This window comes from Paroedura picta, chromosome 2, assembly GCF_049243985.1.
Source record: "Paroedura picta isolate Pp20150507F chromosome 2, Ppicta_v3.0, whole genome shotgun sequence".
NCBI classification, from domain to species: domain Eukaryota; kingdom Metazoa; phylum Chordata; class Lepidosauria; order Squamata; family Gekkonidae; genus Paroedura; species Paroedura picta.
The window spans coordinates 162,358,936-162,384,435 of record NC_135370.1 but is presented as its reverse complement, the minus strand read 5'-3'; the positions used below and the strand labels follow the sequence as shown (position 1 = coordinate 162,384,435).

Below are 25,500 nucleotides of genomic sequence, written 5' to 3'. Positions count from 1 at the left end.
GTGCTTATTAAATTTGCAGATTATACTAAACTGGGAGGGGTAGCAAGCATACCAGAAGACAGAATCAGGATATGGGATAGTCCTGAAAGGCCTGAAAACTGGGCTAAAATAAATAAAATTTATTTCAATAGTGATAAATGTAAACTTCTGCATTTAAGTAGGAAAAATCAAATGCCTCATTATAGGATGGGCAAGACTCGTCTTGGCAGTAGTATGTGTGAAAAGAGTCTTATTAGACCATACACTTAAAATGAGTCAGCAGTGTGATTTGGTAGCTAAAAAGACACATGGGATTTTGAGCTGTATCAAAAGGAGTATAGTATCCAGATAATGTGAGGTGATGGTACCACTTTATTCTGCTCTGGTTAGACCTCACGTAGAGTACAGTGTTCAGTCTTGGGCACCACCATTGGAGAAGGATGTAGACAAACAAGGACATCCAGAAGAGGGCGACAAAAATGGTGAGGGGTTTGGACACCAAGATGTATAAGGATAGGTTGAGAGAGCTTGGTCTGTTTAGCCTGGAAAAAAAGACAACTAAGAGGTGATATGATGTCCATCTTCAAGTTCTTGAAGGGCTGTCACATAGAGGATGGAACAGAGTTGTTTTCTGTTACCCCAGAGTGTCAGACCAGAACCAATGGGTTGAAATTAATTCAAAAGGATTTTTGGCTAAACATCCAGAAGAGGTTTCTCACAGAGCATTTCAGTGGAGGTGGAAGGTTCCTGAGAGGTGGTAGGTTCTCCTCTGGAAGTTTTTAAGCAGAGGCTAGATAGCCATCGGACAGAAATGCTAATTCTGTGAACATAGGCAGATTGTAAACGGGTGGACAGAGGAATTGTGTATGTGCTTGGCTCTTGTGGACATTTCCTGCATTCTGCTGAGGGTTGGACTAGATGGCCCTGGAGGCCCTTTCAACTCTATGATTCTATGAAATTGGGATGGGATGGGGGAGGCTCTTTCACGGAGGAAATGCAGGCTGAACCAATGACCTGAGGGTCTCCATAATGTTTGTTTCATGCTAAAAATATAGCACATTTATTAAAAATAGATATTTATAAACCTTGGTATGAAGAGACACAGATATCAGGCGGACAAGAGAGAAAAGAAATAACATGTCACGGACTCTGCCAAAGCTTTCATCTTGCGTTTTCTCAGGCGGCTCAACAAAGTGGTCATTTCCCCCCACCCCACGCCACTTCGTTACACATCCCTCATTTGAATTTTTTTTTTGTAAAAAAACAAACACCTTGCTAGCTTCACCGTAAATGAAAAGAGAAGAGACGATGATGTGATCTAAAATACACAAAAAGACAGCTACTTAGCTATCTGTGGAACATATCTGGGCATGAATATGCTCTACATTGGAAACTGTTTACAAGAGCGTCCCGTCTTCCCCTGGCTGTACTGAAATGTTCGGTCTGCCGTGGATTCCTCCAGAGCTGCTATTTACATATCCGCAGTTCTTTCTTGAGAACAAATGAAAACAGAAAAGGCAGAAGAGGCGGGCGAGAGGTGGGGGGGGGGAGTTCTGCTTGTAACTGTGAAAAAAGTCTTGTTAGATTAATTGTGCTTCAACCTCCAGCTGCCCGCCGGCAGCAGTTTTATGGCGTCTTAATACACAAAAGTGTCTGTTCCCGTTAAACCGCGTGTCAACAGCGCACAAAAGTTTGCCGTCACCTCAGGTCAACTGTCTGGAATGGCTTTGCCGCCGCGGCTCACAACGTCGTGTAGATGTACACAAAAATGATCACGATGAGGTTGAGGATTGTCCCAATGATGCCCAGCATCGCCAGGATGGTTTCCTCCTTGCTCTCCTTTTCTTGGTTGGCTTTTTCTTCTTCATTTCCACTAGTGATTACCATCTTGGTAGCCAGTTTCTTGACCCTTCTCCTCAGGCTAACCTAGTAGAGAAAGAGAGCAGAGAATGCAGAGAGCGTCAGACTCTGGTTTGGATATCTCTGAAGGCTTGCGGGTTGATGATATGGAACACAGTAGGGTCATCAGCCCAGAGCCCTATAAGCAGCATTATAGACCCCAGGGAAAAGCAGTGCACAGGGGCTACTCCTACAGAGCCCCTCACAGGAATAAAAAACCTATGATGATGATGATGATGATGATGGTGATGATGATGATGATGATGATGATGATGATTTATAGTCTGTCTTCCTCCTGGGACTTAAGGTGGATCACATAACAATATACCCCCATAAAAAACCCCAATCCCTTAAAACTAGATTTAAAAACATCACAAACATTAAGATGGCTAAAACTCCTCCTACTTCCCTTCAGTCTTCCAGAGGGGGCGTTCACTCGATAGTGGAGCTCGATAGTATAGCTCGATAGTATAGCATTGCCTCAATAAAATTAAACTTATATTTATCAGTTTCCTCCAGCAAAATTAGTGGGGGGTTTTTTCTTAAATGTTTTTTTATAGTATAGTAAAGTACAGAAGACATAACATTAGAAAAAACCAGAATAAATGGTTTTACATTACACTTTTCAGCTATTCCTATTAAACAGAATATCTCTTCCCACCATTTTCTTCACTGGAATCTCCACCACAAGTACTTCTCCCATTTGTTGTGAGGTAACGGCCGTTACAATAAAGAATACAGAAGGAAGATGCTTCTACTTGTCCACAAATTCTAGGGAAAAGTCCCAGTGCTCGTTAAATTCTTCCTATGACCTTCTGTTTACTAAGTTAGTCAGTCTTGCCATTGAAGCAAATTCTCTCATCTTATTGAACCATGTGTCCACACCAGGCTGTTCTTGTTGTTTCTTGAAGAGATTGGGAGTCTGACTGCCACAGTTTCAGGCAAATTAGGGGGAAAGGCACTTAACATAAATTTAGGATATAAAGGAGACTTGATAATTAGAATCTTCTCCATCACACCATGTATTTTTGTCCAGTACTTTTTGATACATTCACAAGACCACCACATATGAAAAAAGGAACCAATAGCATCATGACACCTCCATCATTTCCCATTCTGCTGGGACCATTAGGAGTTATATACCACCATTTTATACCAGTTTCTCTCAATGATTGACATTCCATTAGCTTAGCATTCTTCCCACATAACTGTTCCCATTCATACTTTGACCTAGATTCTGCATCCATTTTATCATACAATTTTTGACTTGCTTGTCCTCAGTCTCTATCTTCAGAAAAGTACTTTTCAATTTGGCCCTGAAAAATCAGACTTTACACAATAAAAAGTTATTTTTTGTCAATTCACTTTATTTACACTTCCTCCAGCCTTTCACTACACAAATATAACTCTTGGAATACAAACTCAAGTCACAGAACAGATTTTAGCAAATTAACTTTCTTACATTATAATTTTATTCTTCATCCAAACTCTCTACTGCTTGCTGATTCACAACACTGTGAGTCATAGAATCATAGAATCATAGAATCATAGAGTTGGAAGGGGCCATACAGGCCATCTAGTCCAACCCCCTGCTCAATGCAGGATCAGCCCAAAGCATCCTAAAGCATCCAAGAAAAGTGTGTATCCAACCTTTGCTTGAAGACTGCCAGTGAGGGGGAGTGAGGGATTCAATGTGTGGCCTGGCTTCAGTTCTGTCTTGGTCTACATTCTACACTATTTACATCTTATATAAACAGCCTGCCCATTCACATATCACAAACTATGAATACGCACATAGATTAGCATGGGGCACCTATGCTCGTGGGGCCCTCGGGCAACTGCCCGGCATGCCCATGAATTAAAATAGCCTTGTGCCAACTGCAAGGTGGTGACTGATGATCTCTCACTATTACAACTGATCTTCAAGCAATTAGTTCCCCTGTTTAGGGACATGGCAATTAGTCCCCTGTTTGGGGACATGGCAATCTGTGTGCAGTCAGATGTTCTACTGATGTTTAGCTTGTGTTAAGGAAGTCTCCCTGTCTCACCCCCATCCCAAGTTCTCTCTGGCCTCCACTGCCTGGGTCAAGCAAATAGCACCTTCTATAGATACCACCTTCTTCAAGCAACAAAATGTTTTATTTCAGGAGCTGTCAATACTGGCAAACCTCATTTCTGTTAAAACAGTTGGAAAACAACCACCCCAGATCAAGATATTCTTGTTCCTCCCCAGAAAGGAAATAATGATTTTCTTATAAATAATGTAGAATAAAGCCAAGATGGAATTATTACTCCCTTTGCTTTTTATTTGCTCTTCTTAATATAAAACATAACAGCATTTGCAGTGCTGACAGTTCTTTCAGTGACAAATTCTTTTGAACACAATAAAATGGCGGTTTTGGGGCCCGAAATGCAAGGAATGTCCAGGTTCTGCCAGGAGAAATTGATAACTCACCTGGTTCTGTCACCCATCAGCCGTAATCCTGAAGCCAGTGTGGTTGGAGTATAGACACTTAACTAGGGAGACCTGCCTATCTCTCTTGGGCCATGAAGCTGACTGGGATACCAGTCTCTCTTCAACTAGTCTATGGCAAGGTTAGAACTAGGATAGCCCCATGAAGGCAACCCACCCCAAAGTCTTCGAAAGAAGAGGTTTATGTACTGCATTCTCTCTCCTGGCTCCTGCCTTGTGGAATGGCCTGCCTGAGATGGTCAGGAGCACCCCACACAATTTGGGCTTTGTGTAAAACAAAATAACTCATGCATTTGAATAAAAGAATTGTCACACAGTGGTCCTGTTATAACAGAATTCTGGATTGTAACAGAATGATTCAGGAAAACGGTTCAGTAGAGGGAACGCTACTGCAGACTCTACTGCTAATGTATCGTATATGTTTTTATCTTGCTCTCAATGCATTATATTTCTACACATGTAACACCATTTATCATAGAATCCTAGAGATGGGAGGGGCCATACGGACCATCTAGGCCCACCTCCTGCTCAATGCTGGATCAGCCTAAAGCATCCATGATAAGGATCTGCGCTGCTATACAGTTAGAATAATAGAATCACAGAGTTGGGACCTCCAGAATCATCTAGTCCAACCCCTGCACAATGCAGGAACTCAGAACTATCTGCCTACCCACAGTGACCCCAGTTTCATGTTAAAATTATCCCCCTGCCAACACTACCCAAAATTTCCAGAATCCAGCCTGGAGGAAATTCCCCTCCCTTCGCACAGTGGCAACCAGCTAGGAAGGGCCACAAGAGACAAACACCTGCACATCCCTTCCTGCCCACCCACTCACAATCTTCCCTAGTCCATAAAATCAACATTTCTGTCAAGTGACTATCTAGCCTCTGCTTTAAAACTCCCAAAGTTCTTGCATTGTTTAATGGGTCACGTTTAATACTAAAGCCTCATTTCAGATATCTGCAATCCTCGTCCTCCTCCCGCATTTATTAGAGGCCTCCTCACCTTATTGATGGCACCTACTTCCATATATCGTCTCCCTTGGGTCTCAGTGATAAATGTGGATTGTACACATATGAATAATGGGAGAAGTGAAGGATTCCCCGTAGCTTTGGCCCAGCTTGCCAGGTTTTTAATCTTGGGTCCATTTCAAAGCTGCTACATTCTGCTCGATTTCCATTCCTAACCCCATCCAGGGATCCAATAACCTTCAGATCAACTTTGGATATCAAATGTCCTGTCTGCAGATGCTGAAGAGCTCACCCCTTCCCTAGGCAGTGATGTGCCCACATATCGGAAGAAACTTATTTGTCAGCGCTGAATTTGCATACGTGGGGCCCTTTCCCCGCAGGCACTGAATTGGGCCCATACATGACTAAAACTTCAATGCCCAGAAGGGAACTGCCAGCTCATGTCTGTCATAAGCACTCCAATGACTATTCAACACATGAATGAGGCCTCGGGGCACATTGTCTCACAACATGGTCTGGTGGATCTAAGGATGGCTGACTGTATGGGGGAGCCAAGAAGCACCAGCCTAAATGCACTAACATGCTGCAAATGCTAGAGGGATTTTCTATGGGAATATCTGTTCTTGCTGGGGGCCAGGGAAGGAACTCTTCTCTTTGTCTACTGTTGCCATTGGGGAATTCTAGACTCTGGATCTTATCGCCCGCCTTAGATGGTAGGGTGTACTTTAAATGCAAGCCATAGCTTGCTTCTGGACCACTGATGTGAAGCCTGTCAGTCACAGCCCCAGGCTTTGGCAGAAGACTCCTGCTGTGGGCACTTAGAGTCATAGAGTTAGAAGGGATCTCCAGGGTTATCTAGTCTAACCCTCCTCAACAATGCAGGCAATTCACAACTACCTGCCCACCCACAGTGACCCCAATGCCCAGAATATTCCCCCAAGTCTGACCTGGAAGAAATTCACTTTCCAATCCCAAGGCGGTGATTGACATTTCCCTGGGCATGCAAGAAAGGGCCACAAGAGCCAAGCATGGACAAAATCCCTTCTGCCCACCCACGCAAAATCTGCTTACGTTCACAGAATCATAGAGTTGGAAAGGGTCCTACAGGCCATCTAGTCCAACCCCCTGCTCAATGCTGGATCAACCTACTACTTAGGTCACTACTTAGCTTTCACTTGTCATTCTGCCAGGACAAGAAGAACCACTTAGGGAGGCATCTTTGGTTTCACCCACAGTCTTGAGACCATTAAGGGTTAGCTTGTCTTTAGTATTCAAACTCCTCTGCCTTTGAGCATGCTGGCTAACTTCAAAGGGAGGGGCGCATGCTTTAGAAAATGATAAATAACAGGAGTGAAAATAACAATCTTTCCTTCTTTTGTCTCACTCTAAAGGTTCCTACGGAGTGTCGAAATCCCCCAGAATCTTCTCTTCCCTACTTTGTAATTTGAGCACTCCTGGAGCCTCTCTTCCTTGGGAGATAAGAGAGATGCTACGCTGGGGGGGGGAGAGAAGAACTCATGCTCCCCATTGTCCCCTTTTCCTTTCCTGGGATCTCTTTAGTTTGCTAATCAAAGCCAGTTTCTGTTGTGTATCTCTCATCGGCAGAGGACTGAGACTATCCTCTGAAAATTAAAGCGCTCTTATCTCTTCATGTGTCATCACAATTAATAGCCTGGGGACAGAAAACACACTTACATTTCAGAACAATTTGCCTGGCCGATTGTACCCGATTGTGAAATAAGCGTACAGCATTGGTACATGTAGCCGATAGTCAAGCTCAACAGAACGGAGGTGGGCATGATCCTCACTCAGGCCCTCAGTTCTGTCCCTTTCAAGTCAAGGAGAAGTTACCCTTGGTTTACACCATCAGCAGATGTGACTTAAATAAAAAAAAAAAACCCCGTACAGAACAGTTTGCCTTGTTTCACGACACATCAGATATTGCTTGCTAGCAAAATGTTGAGCTGGATCCAGCACTCTGTCAAACAAGCTGTTTTCTCTGATGTGCTAATTAATTTCCTTTTGGCACCGGTGGAGATGTAAGTGTCGAGGGCATTCAGAATCACAGCTGGAAGAGACCACGAAGACACAGAGCTGGAAGAGACCACAACGGGCCCGCCAGTCCGCCCCCCCCCACCTTATTGGGGGGGTGGACTTAAACATCATACACTTTTGACAGGTTCAATCTCCCCCTAAAAGCTTCCAACGAAGAAGACTCCACACCCCCTAAGGCAGCAGATTCAATCTACAAACATCTCTCACCATCAGAAAATGCTTTCTGATACTTAAGTGGAACCTTCACCCCCTTAATTTGAATCCATTGCTCCTAGTCCTTGTCTCTATAGCTGCAGTAAACAAGTTGGCCCCCTCTTCAGCATGTCTACTTTTTACATAGTTATGCACCGATCCTGATGGGCATCCATGTTGGTCTGAAGTAGCAGAACAAAATTTAAGACCAATGAAGTTTTATTCAAGGTGTGAGCTTTCACGTGCAGGCGCACTTCCTCAAACAATGAAACAGCAATCATCAGAGTATAGCGATAATTTAGCAGTAAATTAGCAAACAGCCTGATGAAGGTATCTAACAAATATGCAGCATAATGGAGAACAAATAATGCCTTGCTAGAATTACAAACCGAGTTCATCAGTCCTTTGGGTTCAATTGCTGATCACAACAAACATAAGGGGAATAAAAATGTTAAGGCTGGTGATTAAAGGCAGAGGCTTTTCCAATTATGAACAGTAGTAATTGAAAGAGACCTGTTGCTAGCCCCATCCGTCCCCACCCAAGCATGGAAGAATCCCCACAAGTGACAAGCCGTGCTGCGTTCAGTCTCCTGTCCTAAGACCAAATGCAGCTAGTTACCTTTCAATGACCGTTTATGCACTGGAGGTTTCATGCCAGGCTGCAGGCTGGAGTTTTAGTCGTGGCAGGTTGCCCCACCTCTTCCTGCATCCACACAAGGGAGCATTTGGCCTGGTGCGCCTCATCCACCCCCGATTTGTGCTCCTGCACGGGAGCTGGGGCAGTGATGTTCCCAGTGCGTAAACGGTCAATGGGGACCCAAAGCAGCTCACAGTATTATTCCCCTTCCTCTCTTTTATCCTCCCAATAACAGTCCCATAAAGTGGGTTAGGCTGACAAAAGAAGAAGTAGAGTTGGTTTTTTTATGCTGCTTTTCTCTACCCGAAGGGGGCTCAAAGCTGCTTACATTCGCCTTCCCTTTCCTCTCCCCGCAACAGACACCCTGTGTGGGAGGGAAGGCTGAGACAGCCCTAATATTACTGAAGAAGAAGAGTTGGTTCTTATATGCTGCTTTTCTCTACCCAAAGGAATCTCAAAGTGTACCCGAAGGAGTCTCAAAGCGGCTTACATTCACCTTCCCTTTCCTCTCCCCACAACAGACACCCTGTGAGGTAGGTGAGGCTGAGAGATCCCTCATATTACTGCTCGGTCAGAACAGTTTTATCAGTGCCATGGCGAGCCCAAGGTCACCCAGCTGGCTGCATCCAAGAGGAGTGGGGAATCAATTCTGGCCCACCAGATTCAAAGTCCACACTCTTAACCACTACAGCAGAGAGTACCCAGACCAGGTGTGGCCAAACTGTGTACATTGGAGGGCTACAGCTTGGCCATCCCTGGACTAGACCAAGGTCTCTATGGCACAGCGGGGACTTCCAACTCTCGGTTTCTAGTCCCTAACAACTTTACAACATTGGCTCTTCTTCTCCACTCTTCCATTTACATTTTTTAAAAGAATCATGAAAGTTTACTGCTGAAGATTCTCTAGCTTGATAATTCTCCAGCTAAATAAGGAAGCGATATAAGGCAATAACTAACTTTCCAGGTTTGGGTACTTGTGGCATAACAGCATTAAGAGCTGGTGCAACGAATCAGCAAATGGGAAAATGTGGATGTTTCTGCTGCTATTGGCACATTGGCTGAATGAGCAGGGAGCGGCCACCGGCAAGATGGGATGGGAATAATAATACGCATCTAATAATAATAATAATAATACGCATTTGCCTTTTTTACCGCAGTGTGATGCAGCAGTAAAAAAGGCAAATGCCATTTTGGGCTGTATCAACAGGGGCATCACATCAAAATCACAAGATGTCATAGTCCCCTTGTATACGGCACTGGTCAGACCACACCTGGAGTACTGTGTGCAGTTCTGGAGGCCTCACTTCAAGAAGGACGTAGATAAAATTGAAAGGGTACAGAGGAGAGTGACAAAGATGATCTGGGGCCAAGGGACCAAGCCCTATGAAGATAGGTTGAGGGACTTGGGAATGTTCAGCCTGGAGAAAAGGAGGTTGAGAGGGGACATGATAGCTCTCTTTAAGTATTTGAAAGGTTGTCACTTGGAGGAGGGCAGGATGCTGTTCTGTTGGCTGCAGAGGAGAGGACACGCAGTAATGGGTTTAAACTACAAGTACAACGATATAGGCTAGATATCAGGAAAAAGTTTTTCACAGTCAGAGTAGTTCAGCAGTGGAATAGGCTGCCTAAGGAGGTGGTGAGCTCCCCCTCACTGACAGTCTTCAAGCAAAGGTTGGATGCATACTTTTCTTGGATGCTTTAGGATGCTTAGGGCTGATGCTGCGTTGAGCAGGAGGTTGGACTAGATGGCCTGTATGGCCCCTTCCAACTCTGATTCTATGATCTACCTTACAGGGTTATTGTAAAGGAGTATGGAGATAACACATGCAGAGTGACTTGAACATGGAAAGCGCACTCCAGAGGTGTTTGGTATTATGATTGGGATGGGTCAATTTACGCTGAAGTCAGTTTGGGCTGAAATGGTCGGTATATTATGTATTATAAAGCAGGAAAGTGCAAAGACATAGGGTTTTTTGTTGTAGTGCTAAGGAACAGCTCGAAAGTGAGAATATTTCTACATAGCACTGAACAGTTCTTAAACTGACATCCTCCCCAGAGTTCATTTGACGAGTTGGAACATTCCAGTCCAGATCCAGGGAGGAGCACTCTATGAATAATCCAAACCACAAAAGAGGGGTTTGTGCAGGAAGGACGTAATCCAATAAAATATAATGGGGTTAATTAAAGCCGGGCTGCAAAATGCCGCTGAAGGATAATATAGGGATGTAAAATTGGGCAAGGGAGACACATTGTGTCTCGGCATAAGGCCGTAAGCTCATCTTTCAGAACAGAGCTTGAGAAGGGGAAGCGTTGTTGCCAGGAACAAGAGAAAGGTTACAGGACATTGGAAGAAGGAGGGAGAATTTAAATGAACATTAAAGCATTTCCCCTGTGGGAGAAGTTCTCAGCTTATCACAGCAAACCTCTATGAGTCATGAAGTTAACAGTTGGACTGCTCACGTGAAATAGCCATTCCCATTCATGTAGGATAGGGGGCCTGCCCTACATCTTTCCAGGTTTCAAGGCATCCTGATGGGATGTAACCCTGTATCCTCCAACTTGTGGCAGATATAAAGACAGACACATAACTAGGGATAAATGAATATTTCCCATTTCTATTCCGAGGTTGTATATTTTTACCAAGAGTTTCCATTCTCTGCATTTTGCTCCTGGTTTCCTGGGTTTGGTGGCACATGCGTTTTGCCTGGTTTTTACATACAGTTTATGTGGTAGTTATATGGACACTATATGCCATCAATAGATATGATCTATGGAATTTACACACGTACATAAGTCTGGTTGTGTTGCAACCAACTGATGGTGACCCCAGGAGCTTGTGTTGAAGGCAAGTGAGAAGCAAAGGTTGTTTGGCATTGTCTTCTTCTGCAGAGTCTTCTTTAGGGGTTTCTCATCCAAGTACTGAGCTTGGTTAGCTTCCTGGATTTGATGGGATAAGGCTATTCCATTCCACCTTCCCTCCACATATATGGAACTTCATGGTGGTGAAAATGGCATAACTCACAGCTGACTTATGACAGCCCTGGTGGAGCTTTCAAGGCCAGGGAGTTTAGAGGTGGTTTTCCATTGCCTACCTTTGTATCACAACACTGATATTATTTTGAGGTCTCCCATCCACATGTTTGCCAGGGATGACCCTGCTTAGCTTTTGAGATCTGATGTGGTCAGGCTGTGCTGTTTAGGGCTGAATCTGTACAGAGCTTTTATTCCACTCCCAGGTTGATTCAGTCCCTGCCATCTCCACTGAATGCGATTTCCATTTTTATTTTGTCCAATTTAATTTTTTCTTCTGCAACAAGCATAATTGATCTGGAGTGACCCTACCTTTTCCCTGCGACATCCTGGAGTGGATATAACCCTCAGTATGAGAGCCAATTTGGTGTAGTGGTTAGGAGTGCGGACTTCTAATCTGGCATGCCGGGTTCGATTCTGCACTCCCCCACATGCAACCAGCTGGGTGACCTTGGGCTGGCCACGGCACTGATAAAACTGTTCTGACCGGGCAGTGATATCAGCATTCTCTCAGCCTCACCCACCCCACAGGGTGTCTGTTGTGGGGAGAGGAATGGGAAGGCGACTTTAAGCCGCTTTGAGCCTCCTTTGGGTAGGGAAAAGCGGCATATAAGAACCAACTCTTCTTCTTCTTCTTCTATTTGAAAAATTAGCATGAACTAACTTGCTGCTGAGCCTCTGACATTGTAGAAAAGCCCTGATTGGCCAAGGCTTCAGTTCAAAGGCTTTCTTGTTCCCAGGTTGTAAGCTTGCTTTAAAGGAGAAGCCCTAACTTCTCTCGGCAGAAGCTCCAGAAGCCCACACTTCTCTTGGCAGAGATTTGCCTCTTGTTTTTTTTTCTTCCTCCTCTGCTGTCTCCAATCCTCCCCCTTCTCTTCTGTGCTTGGCTCCCCCTTCCCTTCTGAGCTTCCCCAACCATGTTCAGGACATTTTTCTGTTTCAATGGGGGGGGGGGGAGACCCGAGTTCATCTAGATCTGAATTCAGCTGGATACACAACGGAATAAATAAAGTAAGTGCAGCATCAGCCCAGGTCAGGGCATACGGAACTTTGTGATGTGCAGATAATGTTGGAAAAGGCAAGGAGCCCAGCATGGCTTTGAACAGAAACCAGCATATTTGTGCAAGGAAGAGGCAAAATTAAAATAGAGTTGACGTTCAAAATGTCAGGGATAAGAAATCGGAATCCATCCCATTTCTCATACATAATGTATCACTAAAGGCCCTGACCTATATAGTCCAGGCTCACCTGATTCCATCTGATCTCAGAAGCGGAGTGAGTCCTAATTAGTGCTTGGATAGGAGACCACCAGGGTCCTAGCACAGAGGCAAGGCAGTGGCAAACCAACTCTGAACATCTCTTGTCTTGAGAACCTTACAGGGTTGTCATAAATCAGCTGTGACTAGATGGCAAAAAAAGTGCCGTTACTCTGTCAGTGGTAAGTTGTGTCCTTTTGCCTTGTGAGAGTTCATCCTACACCTCCTCAAGAAGCCAGGAGGGCTTTACACTTTTGGTCCAAGACAAAGCAGAAATGTATAATGTGCGATCACAGTTCAACATCTATTTCAGCATTGTGGAAAATGCACTGCATGAGGCCAACCCACGTGCACTAGGGGGAGAAAAAAGATATGTCTTCTTCGCACTCGGAAAGGTAGCCTCTAGACACCCCGGGATGAAAACTGAACTCTCAGGCATGACAGTCTCAGCAGTTTAGGCTTACGTTTAACAAGGCAATCACAACAGACAAACAAAGGACAAAATACAGGCAATGATTTACCGGAGATGGGTAACAAAATACAAAAACAAAAAGGGAAGGGAAGGGAAGGGAAGGGAAGAACAGGTAGAAACAGATACCTGGAGCATGTGCAACTACGGTCATTGGATCAGAGCAGTTCCCTTTGGGACTCAAGCTCAATTTGTTACCTACCAAGCCAAGTACAGCGTATCCATCATCTGTGGCTGCTTGCAAGACAACTCTCCTCCACCCTACAGAGTCCCTCAGATTCCCCGCACTTTCCTTTTGCTACCCCTTGAGGGTCATTCCCAGCCCACACTGAGGTTGTTCTGCTGACATTCTCCCACCTTCATCGGTGTACAAACTCCATTCCTCCCTTGTTTTCTTTGATATTACAAGCAGCATGAGTCTATCAATATAAGGCTATCACTAGTCTTGGATAACTGATTTTTTTAAAAATGTAAATGAAGGTGAGAAAGTTAAAAGGAGCTGCACAAGGTTTAGTCCCCTACTTGTATTGATCTGAAAAGAGAATCAGAGAGGAGGCAAACAGCAGTATCCCCAGTGCAAAAAAAAAGGGGGGGATTACAGTGCTGCATGCAAGCAAACAAAAAAAAAAAGGGGGGGGGAAGAATCATCAGCATGGAATGAAATTGACATGAGGTATAAAAAACAGCATGGGGATAGGAAGCCTGAAGTTTTGAAAACATTTTTTCCCTTAGTGCTTTAATGAACAAAGTTGGGGAGTCTCTGGAAGCCTAATATTAAAATGGCAGATGAGTCACATGGACCTTCTGTGAACCGATGAACCAAATCGCTTGGGATTGATCCATTTGGAGGAAGAGTGCAATTTGCTCTGGACATAGTTTAAATAACTGCTAAGTTCACCATGCATTGTGTACCCTCAACATGTTTCCCCATATTATGAGACTATGTGAATCTTTCCCATTTTTCTCATTTGCTGATGACACAGAAGAAATTTCCTTAGTGCTCCACAATATGGAAAACAGGGCTTTGCAGCTGCTTGTCACCTTCAAAACATCTTGCCAAATTCAACACTGTTTTTCCCCCCCCCTGTGTCTCTGTTCCTTTCTGTTTCCTTTCATTCAACAAACTAATGCTAAGATGCCTGCACAAAACCTGAACCACAAGGATTTAAATGGAAGGCGCTTGCTAGACACTACTGCGCAGCTGCGATAGGGCCATTGTGTAATTTTTAAAGAAACTTTTGGATGCCCTCCCCCAACCATCAGTAACGTTCCATGGGGAGGCAGGGCAAGATGATCAGAGAATTCAGACAGCCAAAAGGCTTCCTCTGATCCTGGGTGTGGGCCAATCATCCTCAGTGACCGGCAGAGGAGGGGGAATCGCAATAGATCCCCTCATACCTACTCTGACAGCTCCTTTGGGTACATCAGAGGCCAAAATACCAATCTGCAGAGACAGGACAGCATATCTGGATCATTCAAGGCCCCCCCCCCAAGCATTCAGGCCAAGGCGACGCCTACTCATGATCTCTCTTCCTGGTTTTTTTCACAAGTGACACTCCACACTGATTTTTAAAAAGTGCATTGTTACAATTGCAGCTGTAGAATAAATACACCAGAAGAAAAAGAATAGTGTGTAAGGCAGGCACAGAATCTGAAGTCAAAATGAAAGGCTTACTGGTCAGAGAATCTACATTAAGACAGGCATGTGTAATGGCCCTAGGACTGAAGAGAGCTGGGTTCAGATCCCACTGTCATGAAACTCAATGAATGACCTTGGGCCATTCATTCAGCCTAAACAGCCTCATGAGCTGCCTCAAGAAAGGGGAGACCCTTTCGTGTTAGGGTGAGACTGTTTCCCGCAGACTCTTTAGTTCATTGGCTGCTTTCTGTGGGGAGTAGTAAAGCTCTGAGGGCAATGTGCTTTCTTTCACTGAATGGGGAGACATCTGATGGAGGCAGCCTGTATATTTATAGTCACATGCTATTTGGCTCTGAGGCAGAGTTGGATATAAATGATGAGAGGCAAAACAAGAGCAGGTCAATACTGCAGCAAGCAAGAGCTGGAAGTGAAGAACCTGGAATGAGGGCTGGAGCTGTGGGCAGTTCCCAGTTTACATCTATGGTAGGATTGCCAGACAGTGTCAGGGAGTATCAAGGCAGGAGGAAAAAGGAAGGGGGAAAATCCCTGGAGAATTGTTTTAAATGCATCTTCTACTTACAGGAAGTTCTGACCATAGAGTTTGTGGTGCTTCCTAGAGCTACCTGGAAGTGACAAGTGTAGCTCTAGGAATTACTAGAAACTCTATGGTCAGAACTTCCTGTATATAGATGAGTTTAGCTTTTCTTTTTAATTTTTCTTCCAGGATGATCTCTCTCCCCCCCCCCCTCCTTCCTCAATAAAGACTGCCTTTCCTTTTACAATTTATGGAATTGTGTTGGAATTTCATCTGAGGGAAGGTCACTTCCCCACACCAGAATCCTTGAGTTGTGATAGCCAGGGATGATGCTCTGCAGTTTAACCAACATTGTGTTGTGGGGTTCTACCTCAGCCTTTCCCCCATATTTCCCTGGGGAGTTTGCTCCCACCACCCAGCTGATCGGCGGTGGGCAATGAGAGTGGGAGGTGAGAGACCTCCTGCCACCAGTGGGATGCTTTAAACCCTGTGATCCTCCCAAAATGTGCAGTCCCCATCAGGCAATGTTTACAACCTATGGTGAACGTGCAAACCTTAAATAATCCAGTGGTCATTTCCTGGGTACCATACTTGTATGAACATGGTAAACATACCTGCTGCCCCTGCTCTCACAGTATGACAACTGCACATATTGGGAAGACCGCCACACAGTTTGTAGGCCCCTGGTGACTGCAGTGTCACATGAACACACAAAGGAAACTGCCATATATTGAATCAAACTATCAGTCCATCAGGGTTGGCATTGTGTATTTAGACTGGGAGTATCTCTAGGGTCTCACGCTGAGGCCTTTGTCATCACCTACTCCCAGATCCTTTCAGCTGGAGATGCAAGGGATTGAACCTGGGGCCTTCTATATGCAAAGCAGTGCATGCAGAACCACTGAGCCATGTCCCCTGTCCTAAGAGTTTTCACAGATTCAACCAAATGTCCATCAGCCTCTTTCCAACATTAGTCACTCAGATGCATCTAGGAAGCCTGCAGAGCATCTTCCGGAAGCCCAGGCTGTCTTTTAAAGCACCTCCTGCTCAAAAGTTGCAGGCAGCGACTTGGACTCGCACTGGAGAGAACAACTAGAGTGCTGAGCCTGGCAGGAAGAAGGTAAAGCCAACCAAATCGCATGACGTGGCTCAAAGTACATCTGGAGGTTCTGCAGCGGTGTGCAAAATCCACCCCGCTGTGAATTGCTCACTGTGAGTTTGTGCTCGCAACAAGCATTTGTGGGTGCCAACCTGTCCCCGCTGCCAACATTCGCAGGAGGCAATGTTTATCCCCATGCCCTAAAAAAGCCTCACGTGCAGATGAAGCAATGGATTGAAGACACAGGAGCAGCCCAGATCAAGGGCTTTGATTCTCATCGGCTGGAAACCCTACAAGGAATTCAAACTCAAGTATGAGGCCATATACATGAGCAATTCAGACTTGAGCAAGCCACAAATTCCAAACCTTTGGAGGACTAGAGTGGTTTCAGTTTCATACAAATGTCAGTGGGACTGGACTTTAAACAGATGCAGAGATGATCTATCCTAGTAAGGCATGTAGGACGTGCTACGAGCCCTGTGGTGCTGGACCATTAGGGGGGCTTCACACTATGATGATCAGGGGGTCTTCATACTTATAAAAATGCAAAAATAAAAGGAAAGAGCTCCTAAGGAAAGAGCTGCAGACGGCTAGCTAGACGGGGGGGGGGGGGGGGGGGGGAGGAGTCGGCGGGGCCAACTCCAACTAATAGCCTTTTTAAATGTGTTTTAATGTGCAGGGGATTTTAAGGGTTCTGTGTTTTTAGCATTTTATTGTAAACTGCCACAAGTATTTGAGAGCGGCAGTATATAAATTGAATGAATGAATGAATGAATGAAACAAAGCAGCTCTCAGTTGCTTCCTAAATTCCAACTATCCCTGGTATTAAATCTGTAGGTTCAGAAGAGCACAGACGCTGTAAGTGATTAAGCTCTTGATTTGGACCCCAGCATGGTGCAGAAATAGAGCATGAACTAAACTGAAAATACACCATAATATATACACACATCACATAATAGAACTTCCCCACCAGTGCGCACTTTATACTGACCGGGAGTTGCAGCAACTCCAACCGTGTGCTGCTCAGTGCACTGTCCTGGATTTCGATCCTGCCTCGGACCTAAGCTTAGTCCTCAGCAGGTCTACAGACACAACACCTGGTAAGGGTGCCCCACTTTTAGAGCACAAGTAACAGTGCCGGTTGTGCTCTGCTGAGGCTCCACCAATCCTTAAACTACCTCTGGTGCTACAGACCCTGCACATCCTCAAACTCAGGCTGAATCAATGGACAGAGTTATCTAGATCTTCCCATGTTCCTTTATCCTCTATTTGATACCCCACTGTTCACCCATATTTCATTTTACGATCCAAGCTGGTGTCCCACCCTCCCTCGAGGAACTTGGGCCGGTGTACATTTCGGGGCATTTCTACCTCAACAACGCTGAGATCAGTTTCAGAGTTATTTTACATCTCATGGATCTGTTGAATTATCTGCAGTTCCGGGCAATATTTTCCTGTCTGCAGTGGTGGGTGTGCTACATAAAGAACATATTTTGATGTCTGATGTAATTTAACATACACATCAGGCTGCCTCAAGGTCATAGTACGTCGGATTGCTCTGCATGATGCATCCTGACACGCTCTAATGTATTGGCAGTAATTTGAAAGAATGCTTATGCAAAGCAGAGGGGGGGGGGTGTTTGCTTAAAAAGAAATTGCATAGGGCTTCCATCTTGCTGTGGTGGTAGGTCATAGAGCAATACAGCTAAGAAAGCTTTATCTGTGTTTGAGCTAGAAAGGCTGTCCATACATTCAAGTCATCATTTGAGGTTTCCCTTGGATGGTTTTCAGCAGGACGCTGGGAAAAAAGGCAGAAGGTTCACCAATGTACATAGCATCAATCATCATTTGTGCTCAAGCCCTAAATTGTATGGGACCAGCATGCCTATGGGACCACCTTTCCCGTTATATCCCCACCCTACCAAGAGTAGTAAGATCATTGGATCAAAATCTGCTCAGCGTCCCTGGCCCGAAGAAGGTAAAACTGGCTTTGACCAGGGCCTTTTTGGCCCAGGCCCCAGCTGTGAAGATCTTCAATTGCCCAGAAAAGCAAACTCTTGACTTTAAAGCAAGGATTTGGTTTATTGAGCAGGAAAGCACACTCATTCAAACATTGGCAAAACTGGGGCCCAAGACACAGGTCTTCCCATATACTCCTCTCCTGCCCCCTCCCCCGATCCCATGGGTACCCAAAAAAGTGGTAGACCTTCACATAGCCAAAAACTCAGATAAGGGACTCAGCTCCCAGACACAGAGATGGGGGGGGGAGTGGAGCAGATGGTGAAAGGTGGAAGGGAGGGGAGGGGTGGAATGCAGGGAGGGAATGTGAGGGGCTATAAACTAGGCAGAAGAGACAGGCTGGCCCCAATTCCTACAAGGCTAAATTCTACATACCTAACTACATAAACATCACTAAATAACGGCAGAAACAACTGGATTCTGACACCAGCCTGATGGAATGAGCTTCCAGGATGGATTAGGGCCCTGTGGAACCTAAATAATTTCTTCAGGACCTGCAAGGTGGAGCTGTTCTGCCAGGCTTATGGTCAAGGCCCAGGGTGACATCTACCAAGATTTGCCGGTCTCACCACTGGGAGGAGGAGGAGGAGAGCAAGAAGATCGGCTCCTGCCCAACAATCCTCCAGTCTGGGAATTTTAGTGTGTGGAGCATTAGGAGAACTGTAACTGGTTTCAACTCTTTGTATACTGGGCAGAGTCTGCACTTACTTTCTTTATTCCGTTGTCAATCCTGTTAAATTCAGATTGCTTTGAACTCGGGTCTTCCTCTCCCCCCCCCCATTGAAACAGGAAAGTCTTCTGCACGTGGTTAGGGTAGTTCAGAAGGGGGGGAGGAAAGCCTCTTTATTTTCTTGAAGGTGGGGGAGAGGAGCCAGGCAAGGAGCCTCTTTCTTTTCTTGGAGGGGGGGGGAGGTGGAGAGGATCGAAAAAGGCAGAGGAGGGAGGAAAAATCCAGGACCGACAGAAGTTTAGAGAAATTAGGGGCTTCTCCTTTAAGGCAAGCTTGTCACATGACCAGATGTGGCCTATCAGAGGTTCCCACCCTGAGCATTTATTTATTTAGATTTCTATACCGCCCATTTCTTTGCAGCTCTGGGCGGTTTACACTGAACATTATATAACTTACATGGAACATTATACAGACTATAACATCAAAACAACTTTCAATAAAGCATCAAAAGATTACAAAACCACATTTATAATATAAATAACAATTAACAGTAACATTGGGAGAGTCATGGGCGAGTGTCTGGGGGGACCAGCAGGTGTTCTCAGTCGGTCGACCTCAAGTGAATGCCTGGTGGAAGAGCTCCCTCTTGCAGGCCCTGCAGAACTGTGGAAATTCGGGCAGGTCTCTGATCTCCTTAGGAGCTCGCTGTACCAGGTAGGGGCCAGGACCAAGAAGGCGCTGGCCCTTGTTGATAAATAATAAGAAATTATTATTATTATATTATTGGTACTTGAAGCTAGAAAGCAAACGCACGGCCATGTGGTAGCTGGTGAGCTATACATTATCATGGGTGCACATCAGTGTGTGTGGAGGGGGAAATCAACATGTGCAGTGATGTGATAGTAAGCATGATAGTGAGTGTGGATGAAACAGAAGCACATTGAAGAAATTGTTTAACAAGAGCTCATCCTACTGAAAACATTACTCTCAGGAGATTGCCAAGGTCGGTGTCATCTTAGATTATCTGCAACTCAATGCAAGCTCTGCAAGTTAGAGCCAGCCAGGGGCTTTCTACTCTCAGGCAGAAGGTCACTAAACACTAATGGTTGATCTATGGCTCCTGAAACACAAAGAAGAGACCAGAACCAGAACAGAACAACTGACTGTGTTACAGTCACAGCTCATTTCCATCAACCTTCATATGTGAGGTTGTGATCCTATCCCCCACCTCTTTGTACAAAGGGGGCAGTGGTGAGCACATGCCCCACCCAGATAACCAAAATTGTTGGCTACTTCCTAATTGCCAAGGGGCTGGGTACTGTTTCAGAGCATGCAGTTGGCCTTGCCTACTGGCTGGAAGTCAGGTCTCAGGAGGAATAGATGTATGTTTATGCATTTAAACACAGCCAACTTAGGTTGACCTCTGGAACAGGCCTTCAGGGCAAGGGAGAAGCAGAAGTGGACCACCATTGCTTTCCTCTGCAGAATCTTCCTTGGTGGTCCCCCATCCAAATATAAACCCTACTTAGCTTCTGACATCGAATGAGATTGGGCTACCACAGGGGTGGCTGAACTATGGTTCTCCAGATGTCCATGGACAGCCACCATGAATTCCTGCTGGCAGGGCTCATGGTAACTGTAGACCATGGACATCTAGAGAGCCACAGTTTGGCTACCATGCTGTCTCCCCCCTCCCCAAGAGGCTGAATATAGTTGGTGGTTTGGGAGCAAAACTCTTTGCCTTCCTTTGTTGCAAAGGATGTTCTTTGCCAAGCACTGCCTGGTTTCATGCAGAATGTCAAGAGGGAAGGAGCACAAACATTTCCTCAAGCTGTTTTAGTCTTTCTGCCTTGGGAAGGAGGGAGCAAAAGAGGTTTCAAAGAGGAGCCTGAGGGAACAGGGAAAACAAATGGAAGGGAAAGACTCACCAGTGTCAAGGAAACAATCACCGGGATTCTAGGACTTGTACTCCCTGTTTCAACTCCAGATCAAAATGCATTACTCACTTGCCAGTATTTCTCTGCTTCCTGAACAAGATGATTCTGATCTCCAAACTCCCCAGGGCAATGCAGGGTCTCCAAAGTTCCTATTGCTGAAGGATTAAGAGTTCCACAATAGTTTTTTTCAGTCTGGACACAGAATAAATGGCCATCGTTTTTGTGTCTAGGTGGAGTCACGTTCCCTAGAAGCTAGGTCTGCTCTTTCCTGGTCAACAAAGTAGTATTGTCTACCTCCAGCTTCTCCAGCTCTCTGCTCAAGGGACTTTAAGCCAGAAAATGTCCAATATTGTTTTAAATTCAGATACAGCCTTGTTGGCTTGAACTTGAGTTTATATGTGGTGATTCAAGAAAGAGGCCCATTTTTCACCCTTCAGTCTTTCAAATATGTCAGTCCCAAGCTGTGAATTACCTAAATGGTCATAACTAACACCTTGAACTGAACTAGCCCTCAATATAGCTGTTTCTAAATGAGCAACATATATTTCTATCAGCTAGCCCCTAGCAATAGTTGCCAGATTCCGGACCAACTGCAGTTTCTGGATTCTCTTCAGAAGTAGCCAACACAAAGCATGTTGCATTAATCCAACTGTTTCATTATAACAGGACTGGTAAACAAGAAACAGTTGATAGAAGGCACTCTTGGTCATTACATCAATCTGACTTTCAAATCCTAAAGCTGAGTCCATGAACATCCCCGCTCTGAAAACTTCAACTCTACTTTGTTCAGGGCAAGTGGACTCAGTCCCTCAAGAACAAAGTGCCTTCCTTACTAGGGATGAACACCAACTGGCTCACAAACTAAAGTTTGTCATGGATTTTGGTTGGTTCATGGTTTGCGAGGTGAAGTTCATGACAGTTCATGGCAGGTCAACTGGCACAAACCTTCCATGACCTTTCAAGCAGTTCATAAAAGAAGAAGAAGAAGAAGAAGAAGAAGAAGAAGAAGAAGAAGAAGAAGAAGAAGAAGAAGAAGAAGAAGAAGAAGAAGAAGAAGAAGAAGAAGAAGAAGAAGAGTTGGTTTTTATATGCCGCTTTTCCCTACCCAAAGGAGTCTCAAAGCGGCTTACAGTCACCTTCCCTTCCTCTCCCCACAACAGACACCCTGTGAGGTGGGTGAGGCTGAGAGAGCCCTGATATTCCTGTTCGGTCAGAGCAGTTTTATCAGTGCTGTGGCTACCCCAAGGTCACTCAGCTGGTTGCATGTGGGGAAGCGCAGAGGTTCAAAGAGGCTTGTGCTGGTTCTTGAATGGATACAGATTGTCTCCACTCAAACAAAATGTTTACCAAACTTCAAATCAAGGGGGGGATTGGAAACACTCTTGGAAACAGTCTTGCCAGTTTCAAACTAGTCATGTGAGTCCCTCCTCCCTTTGCTGGTATTCCTTTGTGCTCACTTCCCATTTTCTTACACAGACCCCGGGCAGATTTCCAGTGAGTTTGGTATCTCTAGTATGCTGGGGTGGGGGGAGATATTCTACCATGTCACAAACGTCACAAACTGAACCATTTCATTTAGCCCCTAAAAGTTTGTGGCAGTTCACTGGATACCACAAACTGCCACGAACCATATCTGAGCCCATCCCTATTCCTGCCCACCATTATCTGCGTCTTGTCAGGACTGAGCTTCAGCTTGTGACCATTACACACACACATGCATGCACACACACATTGTGAAATTGCACACAATGTGCATGCACAACATGTTGATGCAATACAGTATTATGCTTGCTTATAATTAGGAGTGGTAATGGGGAAAATGGAGGAAATAGAGGGGAAATAGAGGGGAAATGTCCTGACACTATAGAACACAATTTCGGCATGTTTGTACCTCATTAAAGAGCCACTAACTTTCTCACAAAGAAACTGGAAGCATCAGGACAAGCAGGTCTCTATATGAAGTACAAGCTATGTATAATTGTATTTTCCTGCATTCATTTGTTCCCTTTCTTTTCCTTCTCCTCACACTGCCAAAATCTGGAGTGCAAGCTCCTCAGGGCACATCTACATTTTTTTTTCTTATGCTACTTGATAAAATGTTATGCACACCAGCGGAGCTATGTAATTAATCATATATCCAGTGCTGTACTGGGTCATATAAAGATTATATGTTAGAAAAACATAGCTAGGGACAAAAGAGGGGATTTCTCTATGAACTTGAAGTAAATCCCAATCTTATTTTTTTAAATCTTATTTTAACAATCTGAGTATTAAAGAACTACCAAAGAATAGGAAAAATGCTTATAGCTTTAAGAAAAGACTGTCCACTGAGCTCTCTATGATCATTTCTGGAGGTTGCTAGGCAACCACAAGATGTGGCTAAACCTCCTGAACCTTAGTTTCTATAAAGCAAGCTGTGACAAGGCTAGGGTGGTCTTGGACGCAACAGCTTATGAAACAATTCTATCCTTCTCCCATCATGTCCCCTGATGGTGGAAGACCCACTAGAGACAGACCCACCAGCAACCACCAGAAATTCACTACTCACACCACTTGGTCCCACCCAGTGGCTATGGTGCAACTAGGCCCCAAGGGCTAGTGTCAGCACACTGTGAGGTGGATATGATTGCCAATTTCCAGATGATGGCTGGAGATCTCCTGAGATTATAACTGATCTACAGTCAACAGAGATCAGTTCCACCTTGTTAGATGGACTCTGTGACATTATACTCCATTGAAGTCCCTCTTCTCCCCTCCTCAGGCTCCATTTCCCCTAATCCTCAGGTGTTTCCCAACCCAGAGCTGGCACCTTTAGAGGGGAGCATCTGGTGAGGCTAAAGGCTTCTGATAGGGACTACTTCCACAGACTCCCACATCTGTATCCTTCCCCTGCCACCTGCCCATCCCTCCCCATTTGCTTGCAAGCGCTCCACAAGCCATGCTCCCAGCCCCCTACTATTGATGGGGAAATGCATGCATGTGGTACTCAACAGCAACACTTCTGGCGGGCCCAGCAGCTGCATGCATCAGCCAGTGCAGTTAGGGAATGGGCATGAATGTGCTGCAGGAGGGGAATGTGAGAAGGGGAATGATTTACAGGGCAGGTAGGTAGGTGGGAAAAGAGGCAGAAGGGGGTCTTGGTAGTGGGCAGAAAGGTAACATGCCATGGAAATGGTACTTCTGGGCCGAGCCTAACACCAGTGGCCACCCAGTGCTTAGGGTTATATCCTAAGACTTGTCCCATGGTCAGAAGGAACTGCTGGCAAAAAAGCTAAGGGGTTAACTGCTTTGATAAGAACAGCAGCCTCTCCTAAAAAAACAAAGCTGCACATCTGGGGGAAAAAGGGTTCAGTCCTCCTGAGCAGAATAGAAAGAGCCAGGGCCCACAAATTAATTTTAAAGCATAGCAGGGCTGACATTTAGGTGGAAGCGGAGCACTCTTCTTAAATATGGGTTTGTCCACTGCCTTTCTGAAGAGAAACTTTCCTTCCCTGGGTCCAACATTGATATTCCTTTTGCGATGTGAAAGGCTCCCTTGGGACACATCAGCTTGCCCGGTGCTGTATTTACACTTGCTTCCTTGTTGTGTGTTCTGTGCACGTTGTCTGCGGAGGCCAGTCGGCACACTTTGGCAGAGCAAGGAAGAGGCCAGATTAGAGCCGTATGTCATGAGAATGAGCAGCGCTGCTCCTACTTTTCTGCAGGATCTGGCCACAGTCATCCTTGCTGCGGTCACGTCTAGAATGTATGACTTTACAGGGGGGTGCCCATTGATTTCAAGCAGTCCAGAATACAGCAATGTGGTTTATGGAGATCATATCTCACTCTTGTCAAGAGTGTTTCACTGGCTGGGCTTCTCAGCACCATTCAGAGTCCCTTCTTCAATGACATTTAAAGCCCTAAGGAGTTGAGCTCAGCCTGGGACCTGCCTAAGACCCAAGGCCATCTCGAGAGGTCAGGGTTTGGGCATCCCCACCCTCAGGGGCAGGAGGGTTAGCACTGGGCTGGCAATCCCGGGAAGATGGGAAGCGAGTGGATACTCTCAGGAACAGTGTCTTGCAACGTAATGCTGTCATTTCCAGCTGTGTGACAAGAACTGTTTTTAATACCCCGTTTGTCCCGAAGCAGCTTCTAAATACCTTTCTCTCCCCACAACAGACACTCTATGAGGCAGGTGAGGGTAAGAGAGTTCTAAGAGAACTGCTCCATGAGTACAGGCTTAAGAGAACTGCGACTAGCCCAAGGTCCCCCAACTGGCTGCATGCAGAGGAGTTGGGAATCAAACTCAGTTCTCTAGTGTCCAACACTCTTGACCATTACAGCATGCTGGCTCTGAGTGATGTTTCCAAAAAAAAAACACTCTATAGTTTTTATCAGAGTTTCAAGTAAATGTTAGAGCTATGATAACATGATGAGATCATTTCTGACAGCCAGAAATGACAGTGCAGCGTTGCCAGATGCCGAACTCATCCACCTTTTCTCCCACAGGTCTGTTGAGTACCAACAAGAACAGGAATGCTTCTGGGGGAGTCTGCACTGCTTGCTGAAAGCAGGGAAAAGGCACAACTGGACCCTTTCCACACTGACGGTGCCACGGGGGGTTTCAGCCAGGGCAGGCTGCCCCGCCTCTTCCTGAGTC

General features: G+C 45.3%; 1 protein-coding gene across 3 annotated transcripts in view; it reads right to left on the bottom strand.

The window, feature by feature from the left end:
- Window positions 1-1,040: 1,040 nt before the first annotated feature.
- TUNAR (transmembrane neural differentiation associated intracellular calcium regulator) overlaps window positions 1,041-25,500 on the bottom strand; it is a 69,089-nt gene continuing 44,629 nt past the window's right edge. For all 3 annotated transcript variants that reach the window (XM_077323606.1, XM_077323608.1, XM_077323607.1), the window contains exon 3: window positions 1,041-1,905. In XM_077323606.1, coding sequence (XP_077179721.1) covers window positions 1,720-1,905 — 186 coding nt within the window. In that variant the 3' untranslated portion in view covers window positions 1,041-1,719. The remainder of the gene's footprint in view (window positions 1,906-25,500) is intronic.